This window comes from Dysidea avara, chromosome 3 (assembly GCF_963678975.1).
Source record: "Dysidea avara chromosome 3, odDysAvar1.4, whole genome shotgun sequence".
NCBI classification, from domain to species: Eukaryota; Metazoa; Porifera; class Demospongiae; order Dictyoceratida; family Dysideidae; genus Dysidea; species Dysidea avara.
In genome coordinates this window covers 27,475,758-27,494,479 of record NC_089274.1, presented here as the reverse complement: position 1 = coordinate 27,494,479, position 18,722 = coordinate 27,475,758, and the positions used below count along the sequence as shown (strand labels likewise).

Here is an 18,722-nt window from a genome sequence, read left to right as displayed (position 1 = left end):
ACCACTCAAAATATCTCCAGAGTAAGTCAGTTTTCTGTGTTGAGTACAATTAAACTAGTCTAATAATTGAAGCATGGTATACTGTTGCATTAACTAAGCTGGAGCATGACATGTAGAAAAATACTCAGAGTCTTCTGAAAAAGTTTCTTCCATCCAACCAGAGAATCAACCTACAAATGCTGTACCACCCATGCTTGAAAGTGTTTGTGAATCAGTTGAGTCACAAGCAGACCCTCTCAACTTACTTTGCCTTGGTAAAATTTTTTTCTGGCTACGCCACTGCAGTCAAGATCAAGATACTTTAATAGAGCAGTTACAATATTCTTAAGAGGAGTAGTGTGGCAGGCTGCGTGTGGAGTTATAAATAAGGAAATATAGTTGGTGAGGGGCAGCTATTGTGACCTTTTTTTTCTTCTTTGGTCTTCAACTTAGCTACAGCTAGGCTGAAGTTGCATTTCCAGAGTGAAACTCCCTTTTAAAAAGTCTGGATCTGCCCCTGTACCTATACTGATTATGGGTCTGAATGTGCAATTAGCATTATGAATCTGATACGTCTATAAAATCATCAGTTTAGAACAAATCAGTGCAGTTTATTTAAATGTAATTGTACAATGGAATAGACAAACATTTGACTGTTTAGCCATGTAATGTTTCATAGAAACATACATGGTAGTAGTTAAACAATAAGGTTAACAAGTACGTAGTTAATGTTTACCTAATTCACACATGATGTAACATAATTATATAAGTGATAAAATTTCAAGGAAGAAAATGTTGCTATTAATCAATTTGTACAGAATTGATTATTTTACTAAAATGGGTAACAAGAAGTGCCTAATAGTGTAAATGTGTTGGATAACTATCCCCTGACAAATATTATCATTCACAGGATCGCTTGGTTAGGTATAGAGGAGCATGTTTATGTTTACTCAGCTGCAAGCACATCATGTGTTTACACATTAAGTTCTGTGTAAGATTTCAAAAGCTAAGTTTACATAAGCTGTGTAATTAAAATGTCAATACATCACATAATTACATTATATACAACATGAAAATGAAATACTACTACTACTACTCCGTATACATGTCATATCAGTAAACAAGTTTCATATGTGCAGCATTACAAATCTGATGATGTATGTTGCATGTATAACTAATATTGTGTATATGCGAATACAATTTAAGAACTGCATAACTGTACATATTACCAGTTTAACTATGTAGTTTAATTTTTTCATCATGTTTTACTTGTCTATCTTCATCATTATAATAGGTTAGCGTATTATATTATGTGTATGTTGTGTCCTTATAGTTTACATGTGTAATTTTAACTATGTCAATATGCATACACAGGAGATACTGTTAATTCCACCATCACAATTAGTCCAACAGTATGTCCAGAATCTGTTAAATGCACTTTTCCTAATAATTGTGGTACAAAAAATATATCATGTTTATATGAAGATACAGTGGAATGGCTTGATCCTAATTTTGAGGTTATCACTAAAAATCATCAATCGACGATTTATGGTATGTGGTACTTGTTGAGCTGATTTATCTGTACATTGTATTTGTTTATAACATAAACATGTTTATTATAGTGGAGTACACAGCTCTAGACACAAAATTGATATTTTACAATCGTTCAAAATCAGATGAGGGAAAATATACTTGCAGAAGTGTGCTTAACCACAGCATTAATGCAACGGTGATGATAAAAGTTGATGGTATGTGCTTGCTTGTTTAGCTGATAGACATATTAACATAATGAAATATTGTCTGTATACAGTTTTGTCTTGTAGAGTACAGTGCAAGACATCATAAACTTCCAAAACTTCAAAATTTAGGGAAAATTTTCAAGATATTTTTCAAAATATCATTTTAGGACTATGATGTACTCATAACATAATGCATAAAAACACTTTTGCTTGTTTCAAATATGGAATGGCTCTACAATACTAATAGATTTATAATTGCATGGACAGTAATTTATAGTCTAGTTTTTAGTTTAGCCCTGTTACTTTTAGAATTTTAAAATTCTGTTACGGTGGAAATTTTACGATATGTGTACACTGTTTATAGCATAAATTTCAGAGCCATACCTATAATGATTCACCAGATTTTTTTACAGTCCATACTTTCAAAAATTCTGCTATATCTTGTTTTCTAAGGATAAATTTGCAAATGTTTTACAGTGGAAATTTTTGTTTCAACTATAGGTAGTTTGAGTTTTAGTAAATAGTTGGCAGACACACCCAAACTTGCAAAAAATTTTAAAACATAATTTTCTAATAAAGCATATACACTTTGTGCTCTAACAATAGAAGAATTTGAATGTTTGTGTACAAATTTCCATAATATGAAAACAATGTGTACAGAACACCTGTTCCAAATTTAGTGGCTTTATGAACTAAAGTTATGAAGGAAAACTCTGAGTGTGTCGTTTTTGTATTTAATCTTGAACCATTGTTAAAACTGCAATTATACTTATTCAGTTTGTGTATTTCTTTATCTTATAGTGGAGCCACACTTTATCTACAGCAACAGTCCCAAATATTATTACAAAATAGCAGCACTGCGTCATCAAGATAAATTCATTAACTGTTCAGTTGAACTACATAATTTATCTTTATCCATACAGTGGGAACACAAGAATGATCTACTGTCAACAAACTATGATTCTAATGGCCATCAGAATAACACAGAATCAATAAAATACAGTCAGAATTGTTCAGGACTTACAATTCATAATGTTACTGAAGATGATCAAGGGAGCTATAGTTGTTTGGTTGGCAATATAAATCCATTAAATGCTACCATATCACTACGTGTTGTGGGTAAGATTAGTATCATATGCATGGCTTGTGTAGTAAACATGTATGTATGTGTACATGTGTATTACTATTTGTGTCATTCCCTCCACATTTATAACAATTTTTTTCTATCAGTGCTTCCACTGGTGTGCTTTCTCTTTTAGGGCCTCCAGAGTTACTGTCTGAACAAAACCAGACAGTGTTGGTGAATGTCAGTGAACAAGTAGTACTCAATTGTACTGTGTCATCTTCACCAGATCCAGTGTACAATTGGTCCATCCCAGACACTTGTTCATCTTGTCCACACACCAACAATGTTAGTGTTATGATCTTCACTGCTGATATTACTGATAGTGGGAAATACCTGTTTGCCTGTAAAGCTAAGAATAAGTATGGAAGTGCACAGATGATTTTCACAGTCAGAATCTTTAGTAAGTGATATAGGAACCTGATTAATCTTCACAGAAGTAGCTACAGACGGTTATTTGCATTAAAAAGACCAATATTTTATCATGCCTACAGGGTAAACCACTAATAAGAATAACTTGAAAATCAGTCGTATATAGGTTAGCCATCATAGCTCAAACCTTTTGTGGTTTCAAACAAACCACAGTGACAGACCTGGTGTAAAATCAGGGAGTTGAATACAGTCACCAAGAAGTAAAAAGTGCACAAAATTGTTATCCAAAAATGAGCATTCTGTTAGAGTATTACAAATATATATATACAAATAATCAGTAACCTTTCAATAATACAATTATAACTTCTGTCTTCCGTAATCATCATTGTATGTGTAGAGAAGAACCCAATTTTATTGATGCCAGCTTTGGGATATATAAAATACATAACAGAAATGAATTCCATGTAAAAAAATTCCAGCTGTATAAAAGAGTGCAGCCTTTAAAAGCCTGGATAAAAGTTTGTGAAATTAAATGTGACAGCCAAGACATGGCTGCTAATAATGACTGTGTGCATTATTAAAATTGATTGGCAATAATATCATTGCAGCCATTTCTCACCTTTGATTTCACAACTTATTCACCCAAGCTTTTGAAAGTCACGCTTTTTTACAGCTTGGCTGCTTTTGCATGGTATATGCATAAAGCTCTTTTTGTTGTAATTGTTTTATTGTTACTCATACATACTGTAGCTCTACCTATCATTCTAATGGAGTTGGTAACAGAAGTCAGGGATCAAAATGATTATAATTCCATTTTGTCATGTGATGTTGATTATGCTTATCCACCTCCTGACATTATTTGGAGTATCATGACTGACCTCTCTGAAGGGTTTATTGTACTGCATGAGAACACTACTAGTAGTTCAGACTATGAGCTACATAGTGATGGAACTATTGAAGTTTATCGTCGGTTCTTGTTTGAAGAGGGTTATGTGATTGTAATGTGTTCAGCATTTAATTTGTATGGATATGCCATCAAGAAGTTTATTTTGTGGGAGAGGACAGAATTTGAAAAAGGTATTTAGCTACATAATGGTAGTGCATAGCTAGGCAGATGCATTGTTATACATTACATGTAAATACCTTTGAAATATTCCAATAAACAAACATGCATTTTGTTTCTGTTTCTGTAGCAGTAAAGTTTACAATATATGTGGGAAACATCACAAACTGTGAAGAATTGAAACAGGTAATTCGATTTGCAAGCAGATAAATCACATTCAAATAATGTATGATCATTAGAATGTAGATGGTTTGCTCAGAGAGTTGGAGGATGCTTTGAGAGAATGGTTTAATGATGTATGCAACTGTAATGGACATAACAACTTGTACGATCCCCAGCTGACATGTCTAGACACCACCACTGGCTCAGTTACCAGTACAGTTCATCATGATGGTGATATGACTGCTCAAGTGTTAATTGATTCAGCTGTAGCTACTATACACAGTAATGAGCCTCCACTTGTTACCCTTCCACAACATGGGTGGATATTGCTTCTTAACATAACTAATAACTCAGATATTGTATTCACCAATGAAAAATCTGGAACTACATTAGTAGTTGGAATATGTATTGGAATTAGTTGTATTGTGTTACTACTACTACTATTGTTCACAGTTGGAGTGGTTTATGGGATATACAAAAGGTAGGTCATAAGTATCATACCATGTGTCTTGCAACCAAGAAAGCCTGCACTCCACACTGTGAGTATATTGACAGAAAGAAAGAAAACAGCTTTTTCACGCATGCATAGCTCCATAGCCCCTTCTCCAAAGCACACCATTTTTGCATTATAGCTATCTGCCAGGTAGGGTAGGCCAACCCCAAGCTCAGCCATAGGCTGATTTTGGGGCCTTATAAAGTACAAAAAGAAATGAAATCCACACAAAACTGTGATACAGCCTTAAAAAGTCTGGGTGAAAAAAGTTGTGAAATCAAAGGTGGTGGCCAATAAATTGCTGCAATGATGTTAATACTGATAAATTTTAATAATGGCTGCATTGTTAAAATTTACATCAGTATTAACATCATTGCAGCCATTTCTTGGCCACCACCTTTGATTTCACAACTAGGCATGAGGCTATTATGCTCCAAAAATTGAGCATTATGCTTTTGAGCAGCGCTCAAAAAATCACCTGTTATACTTTTGAGAATTGCCCATTTTTCCCAAAATTATGCCACCATAATTGGCTAATAATGTCAGTTTTTCATTGATGTTTAAGTTTCAAATAGTCTTGAATTCTTTAGCTGGTTGCTGTATTAGAGTATTTCAATGTGACTGCTTTATTATTATTATTATTATTATCAATTTTACCATAAGGGAAGGCATACACAAAAGGCAAAGCCTGTACAAGGTGTCAGCCCAAAATATAACATTACAAAAACAACAAAGAAACAAAGAAATTTACAAAACTGCACTAAATACAAAATACCGGTACACAAAAACAAACAAAAGCAGAGATACAAAACATCAAGTAACACACACATATTAGAGTAAATACTCATTATCTCATATTCAGCGACTGTTCTATTAGAATTTCTGACTGCTCTATTAGAGTATCTCGATCTTTTTAAGTTGAATTGTGCAATCTGCAGATTTTCCTACCTCAAAATGCTAGCAATATTCCTGGTTCCCACACATACCTATTATGCCCGCCACATCCCTATTTACAACTTTTTTCACCCAAGCTTTTTAAGGTCGCGCCATTTTTTCACAGCTTGGCTATTTTTGTGTGGATCAACTAAATACCCAATCCTGCTTCACTGTATCAAGTGTGGCTATACAAAGCCAAACTGTGAAAAAAGTCTAGATTTCAAAAAAAGTAGGCTGATATGCAATAGATGTGATATCAAAAAGGGTGGCAGCAGTTGTAGCAATGTTATGTAATGTCAATAAATTTGCAACAATAACATAATAATATCAGTTGCCATTTCTTGGCCATCACTTTTTGATATTGCATCATTTATACACTAGCTTATTATTGGGAAGGTCGCACACTTTTCACAATTTGGCTGTTTGTATATATTGTATTTTGTATTTGTGCATGCAAGCCTCAAATCTGGCTACTTTGTCTGTTTTTTTACAGGTAGAGATTCTGTTACCTTTTCGTTATACATTGTGCGAATTATTGGCTTCATAATATTTGATATAATTATGGAATATTTGTGAGTGCTCTATAAGAGTAATTAGTTTTGCATGCTAGTCATGTTATAATTACTTGACTTAAACCAATTTCTTTTCCATTAAGAAAATCTGCACCTTGATAGTTTACTGAGTTCTACAAAAAATGGCCATTTTGCACAAGCAGTAGAGGAGGTAGGCATGCTGACATACATCACCTGCAAATTTTTGAAACTCATGCATGGCTTACAGTCCAAATTTTGCTTGGATGAATTGAAGAACCCGCAAGACACTGGCCTTCTTAACCATACAGCACACTATTGTATGTCTTAATATGCTTGCTTCTATAGTATGTATATAGCTTTATACTTTATCTGATTGATATAGGTCACATGATATCACGCTTAGTCTATATATCATGTATTAAACATGTTAAATAGCAGCATGTAGCTATGCATGCAGTAATTTACAAATCAAAGTTAAGATTAAGTTGTGTATCAGTTTCTAATTTTCAGAATGGATATTGTGCCAGCATGTCATTTGCATGCATAATAGCTAAACAGCTATTCAACTGGCTCAACTATCAAACACATTGTTGCATGAAGTAGTGTACGGTGAGAGCTGGCCACCTCTAGTTTGCCTCAAACTCACCATAAACCCTTATAACCTATACACTTTTACCAGAAAATATAGTTGATCAGCCTGCTATAAATTGTTTTCGGATATGTTATTGAATCATTTAACTTTAATTTCAGCACTGCAAGCCAACTACCTCCCAGGTGTAATGTTTACATTTTAAGTGCAGGTCAAGAAGCGACTTGTATAAAAACCAATGCTTAGATCTTTTACTTTAGCTTTTAAATGACTGCTGGTAAAAATATCCTTTGTTGTACATGATGATGAGCAATATAAAGTACACCATGATGATGATGATATTAATGTCCTCTGCAGACAAAAAAGAACTACCAGTGAGAAAGGCAAGGATACTCACATCTATGAAGACGTGGATCAGTTTTCGCCAGCATATGCAAAAGTTTCTGATTCACAGACAAACCACAACCCCCCATGTGATAAGGATACCAAAGTAATATTTGAAATGAGACCGCCGGTCTATAGTTCTCTAGTAATGTTGTCACATGATCGTTCCAAATACCGAAGTAAGGAAACTTTAAATGACTACCGAATTGTTGATGATGAAAATGTCAAAGAAATAGTGGGCAGCTACAAGAGTGCCACACAAAATGACCAGCCATACAACAGGCTTGTGCACTGTAAACGGTGACTGAAAGCATCTTATGAAATGGAGTCCTGCTACTGTTAATGTGGCATGCAATTAATTATTTTACATTCCTAAAGTTAATACACAGCTATGGGTAGTAAAGCATTCATATTAGCTAGTTGTGTTATCAACACCAAGATAGTTTATAATGCTTTTTCTCTTTTTAAGCATGTTATTGATAATGAGTACTGTTAATACCAAATTTTTAGCATTAATAATCTGCTTCAGTAACAGATGAAAATATATCCCAACACGAACAAAATTTCATAAAAATTGAGCCAAATACTCTAATAGAACAGTCACTGCACGTAACACTAAAAAGAATCCTCCAGTTATTGCTAGGTATGAAAACTTGCATCTGCAGCACTATCCTACATATTACTTCTGCTAGGATTTTATTTTTATTTTTTAACAAATGAAATGAAAATGCTCTTCTGTATACGATTCTAGTTAGGTTCATATAACACTCATGACTGTCACTGACCCCCACAGCTCTTGATCAATGCAGACCACTTAGTAATTATTACTATAATTTACATCAATACACATGATAGTGTGTCATGTATAAAGACCAAATCACCCCCATAGTAGGATCAAATCATCCTGAAGACAGATCAGATATGTAGAATCAAGTCATCTGTAGAGAGTTCAGCTAGAAACAATTAAGTCACTCTGTAGGAGGGATCAGCTAGAAACAAACCAGTCTGTAGAGAGATCAGCTATAAACAAGTTACACTGTAAAGAGTTCAACTAGTTTTCAAGTTACCCTGTAGAGAGATCAGCTTGAAACAAAATGAGAGTTCAGCCAAAAAGAAGTCACCCTGTAGAGAAATCAGCTACCAGTCACCCTGTAGAGTCAGCTAGCTAGAAACAAGTCACCCTGTAGCAAGATCAATTACATTTTAAATCACCCTGTAGAAAGACTAGCTTGAAACAAATCACTTCGTGGAAGGATCAATTAGAAACAAGTCACCCTGTAAAGAGATCAGATAGAATCAAGTTGCACTGTAGAGAGTTCAGCTAGAAACAATTAAGTTACCCTATAGAAAGATCAGCTACATAGCTAGAAACAAGTCACCTGTAGTGACATTTCAAATCACCCCATAGAAAGATCAGTTAAAAGTGCGTCACCCTGTAGAGAGATCAGATAATATCAAGTCACCCTGTAGAGAGTTCAGCTAGAAGCAAGTCACCCGTAGAAAGATCAGCTTGCTAGAAACAAGTCACCTTGTAGCAAGATCAGATAGCATCCTATAGAGAGTTCAGCTAGAAACAAGTCACCTTATAGAAAGATCTGTTAGAAACAAATCATGCTATAGTAGAAATAAATCACTCTGTAGAGAGATCAGCTGCACCCTTTAGAGAGATCAGCTTGATCAGGGTACACCCTGTAGTGAATCCAACTACATTACAAGTCACCCTGTGGAGAGGTCAGCTACAAAAAAATCTCTCAATAGACGGTTCAGCTAGAAACAAATCACCCTGTACAGTATTCAGTTAGAAACAAATCACCCTGTAGAGATATTAACTGGAAACAAGCTACCCTGCAAATATTTCAACTATTTTTCATGTCACCCTGTAGAGAGATCAGCTCAACACAAATCACTGTGCATAGAGATCATCAGGTAGAAACAAGTCACCCTGTAGAGAAATCAGCTACATTTCAAACCACCCTGCACATCAGGTAGAAACAAGTCACTCTGTAGTGAGATCAGCTTGAATAGCCTTGAAACAATTACCCTGTAGAGAGATCAGCTAGAAACAAGTCACAGTGTAGAAAAATCAGCTACATGTACATTTTAAATCACCCTGTAGAAAGAAACATATCACTCCACAGAAGCATCAGTTAGAAACAAATCACCCTGTAGAAAGATCAGATAGAACCAAGCCACCCTGTAGAGAGTAGAAACATCTCACCCTGTAGAGGATTCACCTACAAGAAAATCATCCTGTAGAAAGTTCAGCTATTTTGCAATTCTTTCTGTAGAGTTTAGCTAGGTTATAAGTCACTCTGTGGTGAGTTCGATTACAAATCGTTCACCATGTCATCTAAGAGTAAAGCTACATTATGAGTCTCCCTGTAGAAATTTTCAGCTATGTACATACACATTTACTGTAGAGTTTTCAGCTGCAAACAATACAGCCTGTACTGATTAATGATTAATGAACACAATTGTAAAAATTAATAATATTATTAAAATTAATGTGCATGTATAGCCAAACAATTTAACAATTAACTTTTTATTACTTCTTAGTAATTCTCATTCCTATAGAAAAGAAAATGGCAAATTAAAAGAAATACCCAAAGCTATTCATAGGCTGGCTTTAGGTATGAAATTACAAAAAGACGTGATATCTAATCAAAAACAGCCAAGCTGTAAAAAAGGGTGCGTCCTCCAAAAAATCCAGGGTGAAAAAAGGATGTGAAATCCAAGGTGGCAGCCAAGAAGGTAGATCAATGGTAAAAAATTTAATAATGACACTTCAGGTAAATTTGGTGCTGAATCCTAGTGAAACTTGAAGGAGGTAACACAAGTTACCTGAATTGTTGTTATTAACATTTTTGGCATTGACCTACCATCACAGCCATTTCTTGGCCACCACCTTGGACTTCGCATCTTTTTCACCCAGGGTTTTTTGGACACTGCACTCTTTTTTACATCTTGGCTGTTTCTGATTAGATAAAATTACTCTAGATCAAAAAGGAGCTTTATCCTCAGTCCCCCTGTTTCATATATCTATACACTATCCCCTCCCTCCTCAGCCAAACCCTGGATGTGTTAAATCTTATATATTTTAACCAAGGCTCATTGGTATAAGTTGTTAACAATATTGAACACATGAATCATGTGTGAGAAACAAGGATGTGTTAATTAAGGAAGCATATTACTACAAACTACAAGTGTTGTATTAACTCTATAAATTCTTATACCATATAATCTACTATGAATAGTTACAGTACCTGGTACTCCCCATATGCCAGTATTAACAAAAGAGACATCATTTCACTATTGTGCATAACAATGAACTTCTGTTGTGTACACAGTTGTAAATAGTCTTTCACATTACATTCATATTACAATGTTGTTCTCTTCTCCATTTCAGTTTGGAACATTATACATACACTTGTGACAAACTAATTTCACACCAGCTAATAACTGAACAGTGCTGGCTATGGCATAAATACTTTGTGATGTATATATATATATATATATATATATATATCTAATCCAAAACAGCCAAGCTGTAAAAAAAGACTGCGGCTCTCAGAAAGGCTATGGTAAAAAAAGATGTGAAATCCAAGATGGCAGCCAAGAAATGGCTGTGATGGTAGGTTAATGGTAAAATTTTTAATCACAACAATTCAGGTGAATTTGGTGCCATTTGGTCTTGGCACAAAATTCACCTGAATTGTCATTATTAAAATTTTTACCATTAACTTACCATCACAGCCATTTCTTGGCCGCCACCTTGGATTTCACACCTTTTTTCACCATAGCCTTTCTCAGGTCTGCAGTCTTTTTTTTACAGCTTGGCTGTTTTGGATTAGATTTCACTTCTTTTTGTATAGCCTATGGCCAGCTTTAGGGCTTTTTAACCTATCTTTTTTTTCTTTACCACAGGAAGAAGAAAAGATGAAGCAGGGTGATTTCTTTGTAGCTGAACTCTCTACATCTAGCTGATCTCTCTACAGGATGACTTGTTTCTAACTGAACTCTCTACAGGGTGATCTGTTCATAGTGGACCTTTCTACTGGGTGATTTGTTTGCAGCTGAACTCTCTACATGATGGTTTGTTTGTAGCTGAACTCTCTATTAGGTACCTTCTTCTAGCTGATCTGACTACAGGGTGACTTGTTTGTAGCTGAATTCCCTACAGAATAACTTGCAATGTAATATATTAAGTAAATTATAAACGCAGCTGAATGCTTTATTAGGGTGACTGTTTTATTAGAGTATCTCGATCTCGCATTTGCTACACGTAGTTGCTTTTCGAATCATAACTCAGTGATTTATAATCCGATTCTTCTGTACTACTGCAAGGACTTTCTATGATGATTATTCTAGCTACATACTGATTTTCAGCTCGTTGCTCTAAGCGGTTTGCCTGATAGACACGAAAACTAATAGTTTTTTATTCATAAAAATCGATCGCGTAATTTTGACAGGTTGGGTTTTGTGTCATATCTCCATGGTCTTTATCCTGATTCTTTTCAAACCACAAAAAGGCACTCCTACGATGGTTGTTCCATCTACATATCAATTTTCAACTGATTCCTCCTATGGGGTTTACCCTGTAGGCGTGACAGACCTTCGACCTTATTTTACGCAAATAATCGGTAATAACTCCGTGAATGTTCATCAGATTCCTACCAAAGTTGGTACGATGATCCGCCTTAATGAGCCCTTTAAGTGTGCCAAATTTCAGCCTAATCCGAGCACGCATTCGTGTTTTATGGCGAATTTTGCGAAGTGTGCGAAATGAAGATGTGTCTTTGTATGAGCTACTACACATAAAGTTCCCAAGGCTACATAATGCAGGCCACTTAATCAATTGGAGTGGCCATTATTACACCAGAGACAAAACTACTTCACTATCTGTCAAGTACATAACATCTTGCACCACCAATCAGCTATCTCTTCACGGTATTTCTCTGCAGTTAATAGACATTCAAATCCATCAGCCATAGACACCTCTATATCCACCATCAATGCTTATCAGTTTTCCTTTTTCATCAACTCACCTTTCCTTTGGAACAATGTACCTTACAATATCTTACAGATAACTGACCCCAAACTTTTCCGTGTTGCCCTCCGGCGCTTTCTTTTTTAACTAAATGTTGCTTTGTATTTATCTGCTATTGTACTGTTTTATTTGTTGTTTTTGTTTTTGTGTATTGTCCTTGTATCTTGTACTGTTTTGTCCTTTTGGGGAGCACGTTTGCAGGCTCAGCCTTTTGTGCAACCCTTGTCATTTGACTAAAATTGATAATAATAATAATAATATAACAAACAATACCAACTGGCCATGAACCACTGTATCATTATTTCGTATCATAGTAATATAAATTTTTGAGTTTTGCTATCAGCTTTGCAACTACTAAACCTCTATAAAAGCACAGTTATGTAGTCAACATGATAAAGACGTAACGTGAATTATATATTGACCTTCAGTGCTGGTCACTGTAAAGTATTAATAATAATGTAATGAACTCAATTACACACTTTTACCCAGCAAGCCCAAAATTAGGGATTTTTAGAGTGAAGAGCTGCAATACCTTCTTTCCGCTTTCCCAATGACAATGCACCTAGTTCACCAAACACAATAGCCAACAATCCCAGAGTGCTACTTTGTTCAGAAAGTTTCAATTCCTTTCAGGCTTGGCCAGCCCTTTTACTTCCACCACATAGAATGAAATCTTAATATGTGACTGGATTTTGGAAAAACGATCCAAATCGCACATTAGAAGTTTCGAGATAAACGGTTTTAAAGAATTGAAGCCAGCATAACTCTCCAAGGATAGCAAGCACGCGTATGAAATTTACACAAAAGATGCATCAATCTGTTACCTTTCAAGCCACTTCCAGTACCTGTAGCTGCTTGTACAGTTTCCCGCCAAATAAGATAGAAAATCTGAGCAGTCAAATGGAGGCAGACCACGATTGGAGTCCAGACACGAGATTACAGGGCTGTGCTGGCTCCTTAGTGGCTGATATGTAGCAAAATCTACAGAGAACACGTCTGGCCAACATTATAAGGCTGTCCACCAGTAAACCACTGATTCTTGCCAAGCCAGGTCCTTCACAAGGCCTGAAACCGCCATTTGGGCACTCCACACCACCCAGAAAAGACGTCTATTAAAACCAGCCTCGTGTAGTTTGAGTAGTGCTGAGGGTCAAAACTTGTAGTACGATAGTGTAGCTATCCACTGGTGGTGTTAATTTGATTTTGCCTGATGTGCAATTTGGTTCGGTTCTGTAAAATCTGGTCACATATCAACTTGAATCATCCACATTTTATAGAGCACTAAAACAAAGTAGTACTAGTGGGCAACATCTAATTATTTATTAAATAGTAATTAGCAAAGTCCCAAAAGGATATCATGCTAATTTACAAAATCAAAACAAATAAATTATTTACTACACAAAATCTTTAAATTCTTCTGTACTTACTGTATATCTTCTACAATAATTATTCAAAGATTTTCCAATCTGAAGTAGTCTGTGGGAGAAATGAGTTGAGATAAATGTTTGTCCATGCATAAAGCCTTGTTAGTTGAACTGAGTAGCTGGGTCTGGTAGTCCCATTAAGAGCGTAAACTGGTTTGTAATGGTATTATTAATTTTAATCCTGTACGAATGCTTGTGTCATAAAAGAATGTAATTACCCACAGGACTTGGTGCAGTATGCATCACTTGTGACAGTAGCTGTGTATTATTGCAACATATGCAAAACATAATATATATACAATAGTTAGATCTCAACAAATTCTAGAGCTGCTGCATGTGATATTAGTAATTCACACCGCTAAAATTACAGCATGACTTTGCTACATATGTACAATGTGTGATTATTCTATGTAATACTGAATGCTTGAATCACTAATCAGTAAGTGTGGGGTCCTGGAAATCTCTTGATCATCTTAGTCATCAGCATAATTGGACTGTAAATATGTATATATAGTAAAAAATTAAGAAATTTGATCATCATGTGAGGACGCATCAACCTGCGAAGGTTTATTTCAGTACCGAACATTATGTACTATAAACAAAGCTACTTTAGTTCCTATCCTCTGTGTACTTAGTGTCCTTCCACATTTGCTGATATTAAAAGATGTCTTCTTTCACAAACTTTATTTTTTGCTATCAGGGAGCAGATTAGTGGAATCAACTCCCTGAACATATTTGTGAGAGTGACTATATATCCTTTCTTTATAATTTAAGTTTTTTTTGAGTAGTATTAAATATTATTTGCTACTTTATTGTATGCATAGTAAGTTGTATTTGTAAGAGAGGATTATTGTCATTTTACTTTATTGTGTTGTATGTTGTGCACTCTCACATGGTAGAGCTACCCTACCAAAATGTTGAGTTTCAATAAAAATCAATCAATCAAAGTCAAGGTACTCCCAATGCATTTGCAGTGTTTCTTTTCTACAAAATGTTGTGTGTTATTATCACTCACTGTACAATGTTGAAAGTGAAGATTTGTACAATCGTATGTGAATAGCGGTAAATAATCTACACTGTTTGCCTGACATGGTCATGTATTGAAGTTTTATTACATTTCACACTATATAATAGAACTTGTTGTTGGACTAGTGTGCATTCAAATGTGTTACAGTTTAAATAGTATTCTCAAGGATATTTGAAGTATAATTAGATTATTGTGTTTGCTGCAAAGTTATCATAAACAAAAAGAAGGTGTCATCAATGTTTGGGTTCTACGTCTTCATCCTTGTGCTAGGTTAGACTAATAATCAATGTTCATATATGTTATGACAATAGGCTATGCTGTAGATACCAGCTTTGCCTTAAGAATATCACCTCCTAATTCCTGCATCAACTGTTATAATGACTATCCCAACACCTGTCAAGAGCGACTAGAGTTGACTTGTCATGATGGTGCAGAAACAGAGTGGCTTGATAAAAATTCGAGATCAATTACTACAACTGACAATACTGCAAGAATACATAGTAAGACACATTAATGAAATTTATATTAAATAATATCTAATGTTTATGATACTTAACTGTGAAATCATCTTTAGCTGAAGGCACCACGTTGGTATTTCTGAGCCGTCAAACAACAGATGAAGGAAGCTATACCTGTAGGAGAGTGCACAATCAAAATATCAAGGCCAATGTAAACATACTAGTCAAAGGTATTTGTAGATGCTTATTAAAAGGAATAGAAATATGGCAAATATATAATTACTTTTGTAGCCATCCCACATTTTACCTACAGCTGCAATCCCAACAGCAGATTTTTTTCTGATGAACAAACTGTATTACGCTATCAAGATAATTTTATTAACTGTTCATTCGCACCAACTGTTAATTTTTCCAATTCCACAAATTGGGACTACAGAAATCGACTATTGAATACTGATAGTCATCCTAAATACAGTCAAAACACTTCAGGACTGATAATTCGTAATTTTACTAAAGCTGATGAAGGCATATATAAATGCTTAATTGGCAATGGAGATCCATTAATTGCTACAATAAACGTGATTCTCATCTGTAAGTAATTGTTGACAATATAATATATAGGTCAAGGTATTATGTCTGCTGTATACTTATAGGGCCTCCAGAATTACCGATTACACAAAACCAGACAGTGTTGGTGAATGTCAGTGAACAGGTGGTACTCAATTGTACTGTGTCATCTTCACCAGATCCAGTGTACAACTGGTCCACCCCAGACACCTGTTCATCTTGTCCACACACCAACAGTGATAATGTTATGATCTTCACAGCTGATATTACTGATAGTGGGGAATACGTCTGTGAAGCTGGAAATGAGTATGGAAGAGTCATGATGACTTTTGACATCAAAGTATTTTGTAAGGATTTGCATGTGCACATACATAATATAGATACACTTTATATTAAAACGTACAACTAATAGATGATCAGAAGAATTGCCTACTAGGCAGTTCTTGTGATCATAATTATAGGTTACACATAAATATATTATATTCCCTCCTATCAGCCTTTTTGATATCATGTATTCATCAGAAATTCACCCATGGTAAACTGTGTTTCTATGACTTGTTTTGTTTTTCTTACCAACATGCATGAGACCATACAAAGTATGTACAATAAATGATATGACTGCATGTTTACGTTTACTACTATAGCCAAACCAATTGTGTTAACTGAGTCTCATACAATCATTAAAGAGGAGAGGGAGAACATCTTATTAACATGTGATCTAAAATATGCATACCCAGTACCTAGCGTTACTTGGAGTATTAAGAGTGTATTATCCGATAACTACATTGTAATAAAGAACTCCAGTGTTGAAAGAGACTATTCTTTGCATAAGAATTTTACTATTGAAATTTACCATCGCTTCTTATCTGAAGCAGGTTACTTGAATGTGATGTGCTCAGTGGAGAATTTGTATGGATCTGCCCAAATGGTGTATCACTTGTGGGAGGATGCTGCATTTAAAGCAAGTACGACACTATTGTTTGAGAATACATATGTGTTTACTGTGTACAGTAGTTGTACAGCTTTCATAGTGCTCCATGTACACATGTCTGTAGTTTTTCAGTATCAACAACATCAGTTATCAACAATACTGCTGTTTACAGAAATACTACTCAGTGCGTATATATCATTTTTACATGCATTGTCAGAAGATGTTGGTGTTGCATAATTACTCTATGACATAATTGTTGCTATGTGTGATTGCAAAGCCGAATGTGGTACTTAAAATCAATGTTGTTATTATGAAGTTATTTGTCACAGTCCTGAAAAATATAGCATTTGTTTCTTAGTTAGGTATAATCCTATTTTGGATGATTGAAAGAAGAGCTCTGAGGGCTGTAATGCAAGATATCATAATGTGCATTAGAAATGTACTTTATATTATCATAACTGTGATGTTGACATCAAGATGACCTCATCACCAGTCTTCTCTGTATCATCACACAATTGTCACTCAAAGGTTGACACACATATTAAGTGCCCAACAGTATATGCTACACCATACAGCTAGTACATGTAAATACACAGAAGGTTTCAAGTAAAGTGCAAACTACCATAAGTGCTTGCACTAAATTATAACTGTATCTACATATGTGTACCAGTGTACGCACATGTGCGGACATACTTCTACACCTTTAAGTGTTTCATTTATATCAAGAGTGCATAGTAAAACTGTCTCACCCTCATTTAACTTATACGTATGCAAATATGTAATTTGTACTTAGCTACATAAACTCTTGTTTATAGAAATAGACTTTGTTCTGTACATAACAAATTTCATGAGCTGCCAAGAGGTTAAAAAGGTACATATTCAACTTGCTTTATTAACATACGTATAATGGTATATTCTGTTGTTTCAGGATAAGTATGGATTGTTTGCAGAACTGTTAGCTTCATTGAGGGAATGGTTTAACTCAGTATGTCATTGTAATGGGTATAATAACCTGTATACTCCACAACTGACCTGTCTGAACCACACCACTGGTTACATTACTAGTATTGTTCGTCATGAGGGTGTCAAGTCTGCTCAGCAACTAATTAATTTGGCAGTAGCTAACATTACTAACAACACTGCTAATTTTTCACAACATGGATGGATATTATTTCTTGAATTACCTAATGACACCAAAAATACTCCTCTCCCCAACAATACCCCCACTCCCTCCCACAGCAGTGAAATCACTGATGTATCAATATCGATTATCATTGGTGTAACTGTTGGAGCTGTTTGTGTATTAATAGTATCAATATTGTGCATTGCTGCTGCAGTAGTTTATGGGATGCATAGAAGGTACGCATGCTTTCAATTTACTTAAATAATAATTGTAGCAATGTTGACATGATGTTTTTCAGGAAATCGGATACCACAGATCAAATCAGTGTAAAAAGTCCTCACATGTATGATGATGTTGATAGGTTTTCAGCATTAAAAACTAGAAACACTGATTGTGATGTGAACAAGAGTCCTACAGACAATAAAATAATATTTGAAATGAATGGAATGCAGCCACCAGCTTATTGCCCATTATCCACACCACTTTATGACAACCCTGTGTGTACTAAGAAAAGGAATGAGAAGGGTAATGACTATCAGATCGATGATGAAGTAGAGAATGCAAAAGAAAATAAAAATAATCAATTTCAGAAAGGAGAGAAATATGATAAGCTCTTCCACCATGGCCAATAACTGCTGCACGTCACAGTATTCATGGGGATAACACGTTGTTAATTTTATGTTTGTGGTTATGCATGTATGTGTGTATAAATCAGTTTATTTGCCACTATAATGTATATATATGTTTTGTACCATAAATATGTATGCATACA

The 18,722-nt window shown here is 35.0% G+C and overlaps 2 protein-coding genes across 2 annotated transcripts; both read left to right on the top strand.

Annotated features, from left to right (window-relative positions):
• The first annotated feature begins 1,207 nt into the window (after positions 1 to 1,207).
• Positions 1,208 to 7,862, top strand: LOC136250594 (fasciclin-2-like). Its single transcript, XM_066042821.1, has 9 exons — positions 1,208 to 1,273; positions 1,354 to 1,530; positions 1,602 to 1,727; positions 2,520 to 2,837; positions 2,978 to 3,244; positions 3,964 to 4,290; positions 4,407 to 4,462; positions 4,516 to 4,919; positions 7,347 to 7,862. The coding sequence occupies exons 1-9, from the start codon at positions 1,240 to 1,242 to the stop codon at positions 7,675 to 7,677; spliced, it is 2,040 nt and encodes a 679-aa protein (XP_065898893.1). The 5' UTR covers positions 1,208 to 1,239; the 3' UTR covers positions 7,678 to 7,862.
• Positions 7,863 to 14,430: 6,568 nt separating this feature from the next.
• LOC136250591 (hemicentin-1-like) lies at positions 14,431 to 18,673 on the top strand. The gene is made up of 9 exons (XM_066042815.1): positions 14,431 to 15,141; positions 15,195 to 15,371; positions 15,446 to 15,559; positions 15,621 to 15,920; positions 15,983 to 16,243; positions 16,541 to 16,861; positions 17,643 to 17,698; positions 17,756 to 18,186; positions 18,249 to 18,673. Exons 1-9 carry the CDS (start codon positions 15,108 to 15,110, stop codon positions 18,580 to 18,582), a joined length of 2,028 nt encoding a protein of 675 aa, XP_065898887.1. The 5' UTR covers positions 14,431 to 15,107; the 3' UTR covers positions 18,583 to 18,673.
• Positions 18,674 to 18,722: the final 49 nt, after the last annotated feature.

Coding starts and splice junctions, on each gene's coding strand:
- LOC136250594 (XM_066042821.1), top strand. CDS start 1,240: ATGTTTTACTTGTCTATCTTCATCATTATAATAG. Junction 2,838..2,977: donor CATATCACTACGTGTTGTGG/GTAAGATTAGTA, acceptor TTTCTCTTTTAG/GGCCTCCAGAGTTACTGTCT. Junction 4,920..7,346: donor GTTTATGGGATATACAAAAG/GTAGGTCATAAG, acceptor TGTCCTCTGCAG/ACAAAAAAGAACTACCAGTG.
- LOC136250591 (XM_066042815.1), top strand. CDS start 15,108: ATGTTTGGGTTCTACGTCTTCATCCTTGTGCTAG. Junction 15,921..15,982: donor AATAAACGTGATTCTCATCT/GTAAGTAATTGT, acceptor GTATACTTATAG/GGCCTCCAGAATTACCGATT. Junction 16,862..17,642: donor GGATGCTGCATTTAAAGCAA/GTACGACACTAT, acceptor TCTTGTTTATAG/AAATAGACTTTGTTCTGTAC.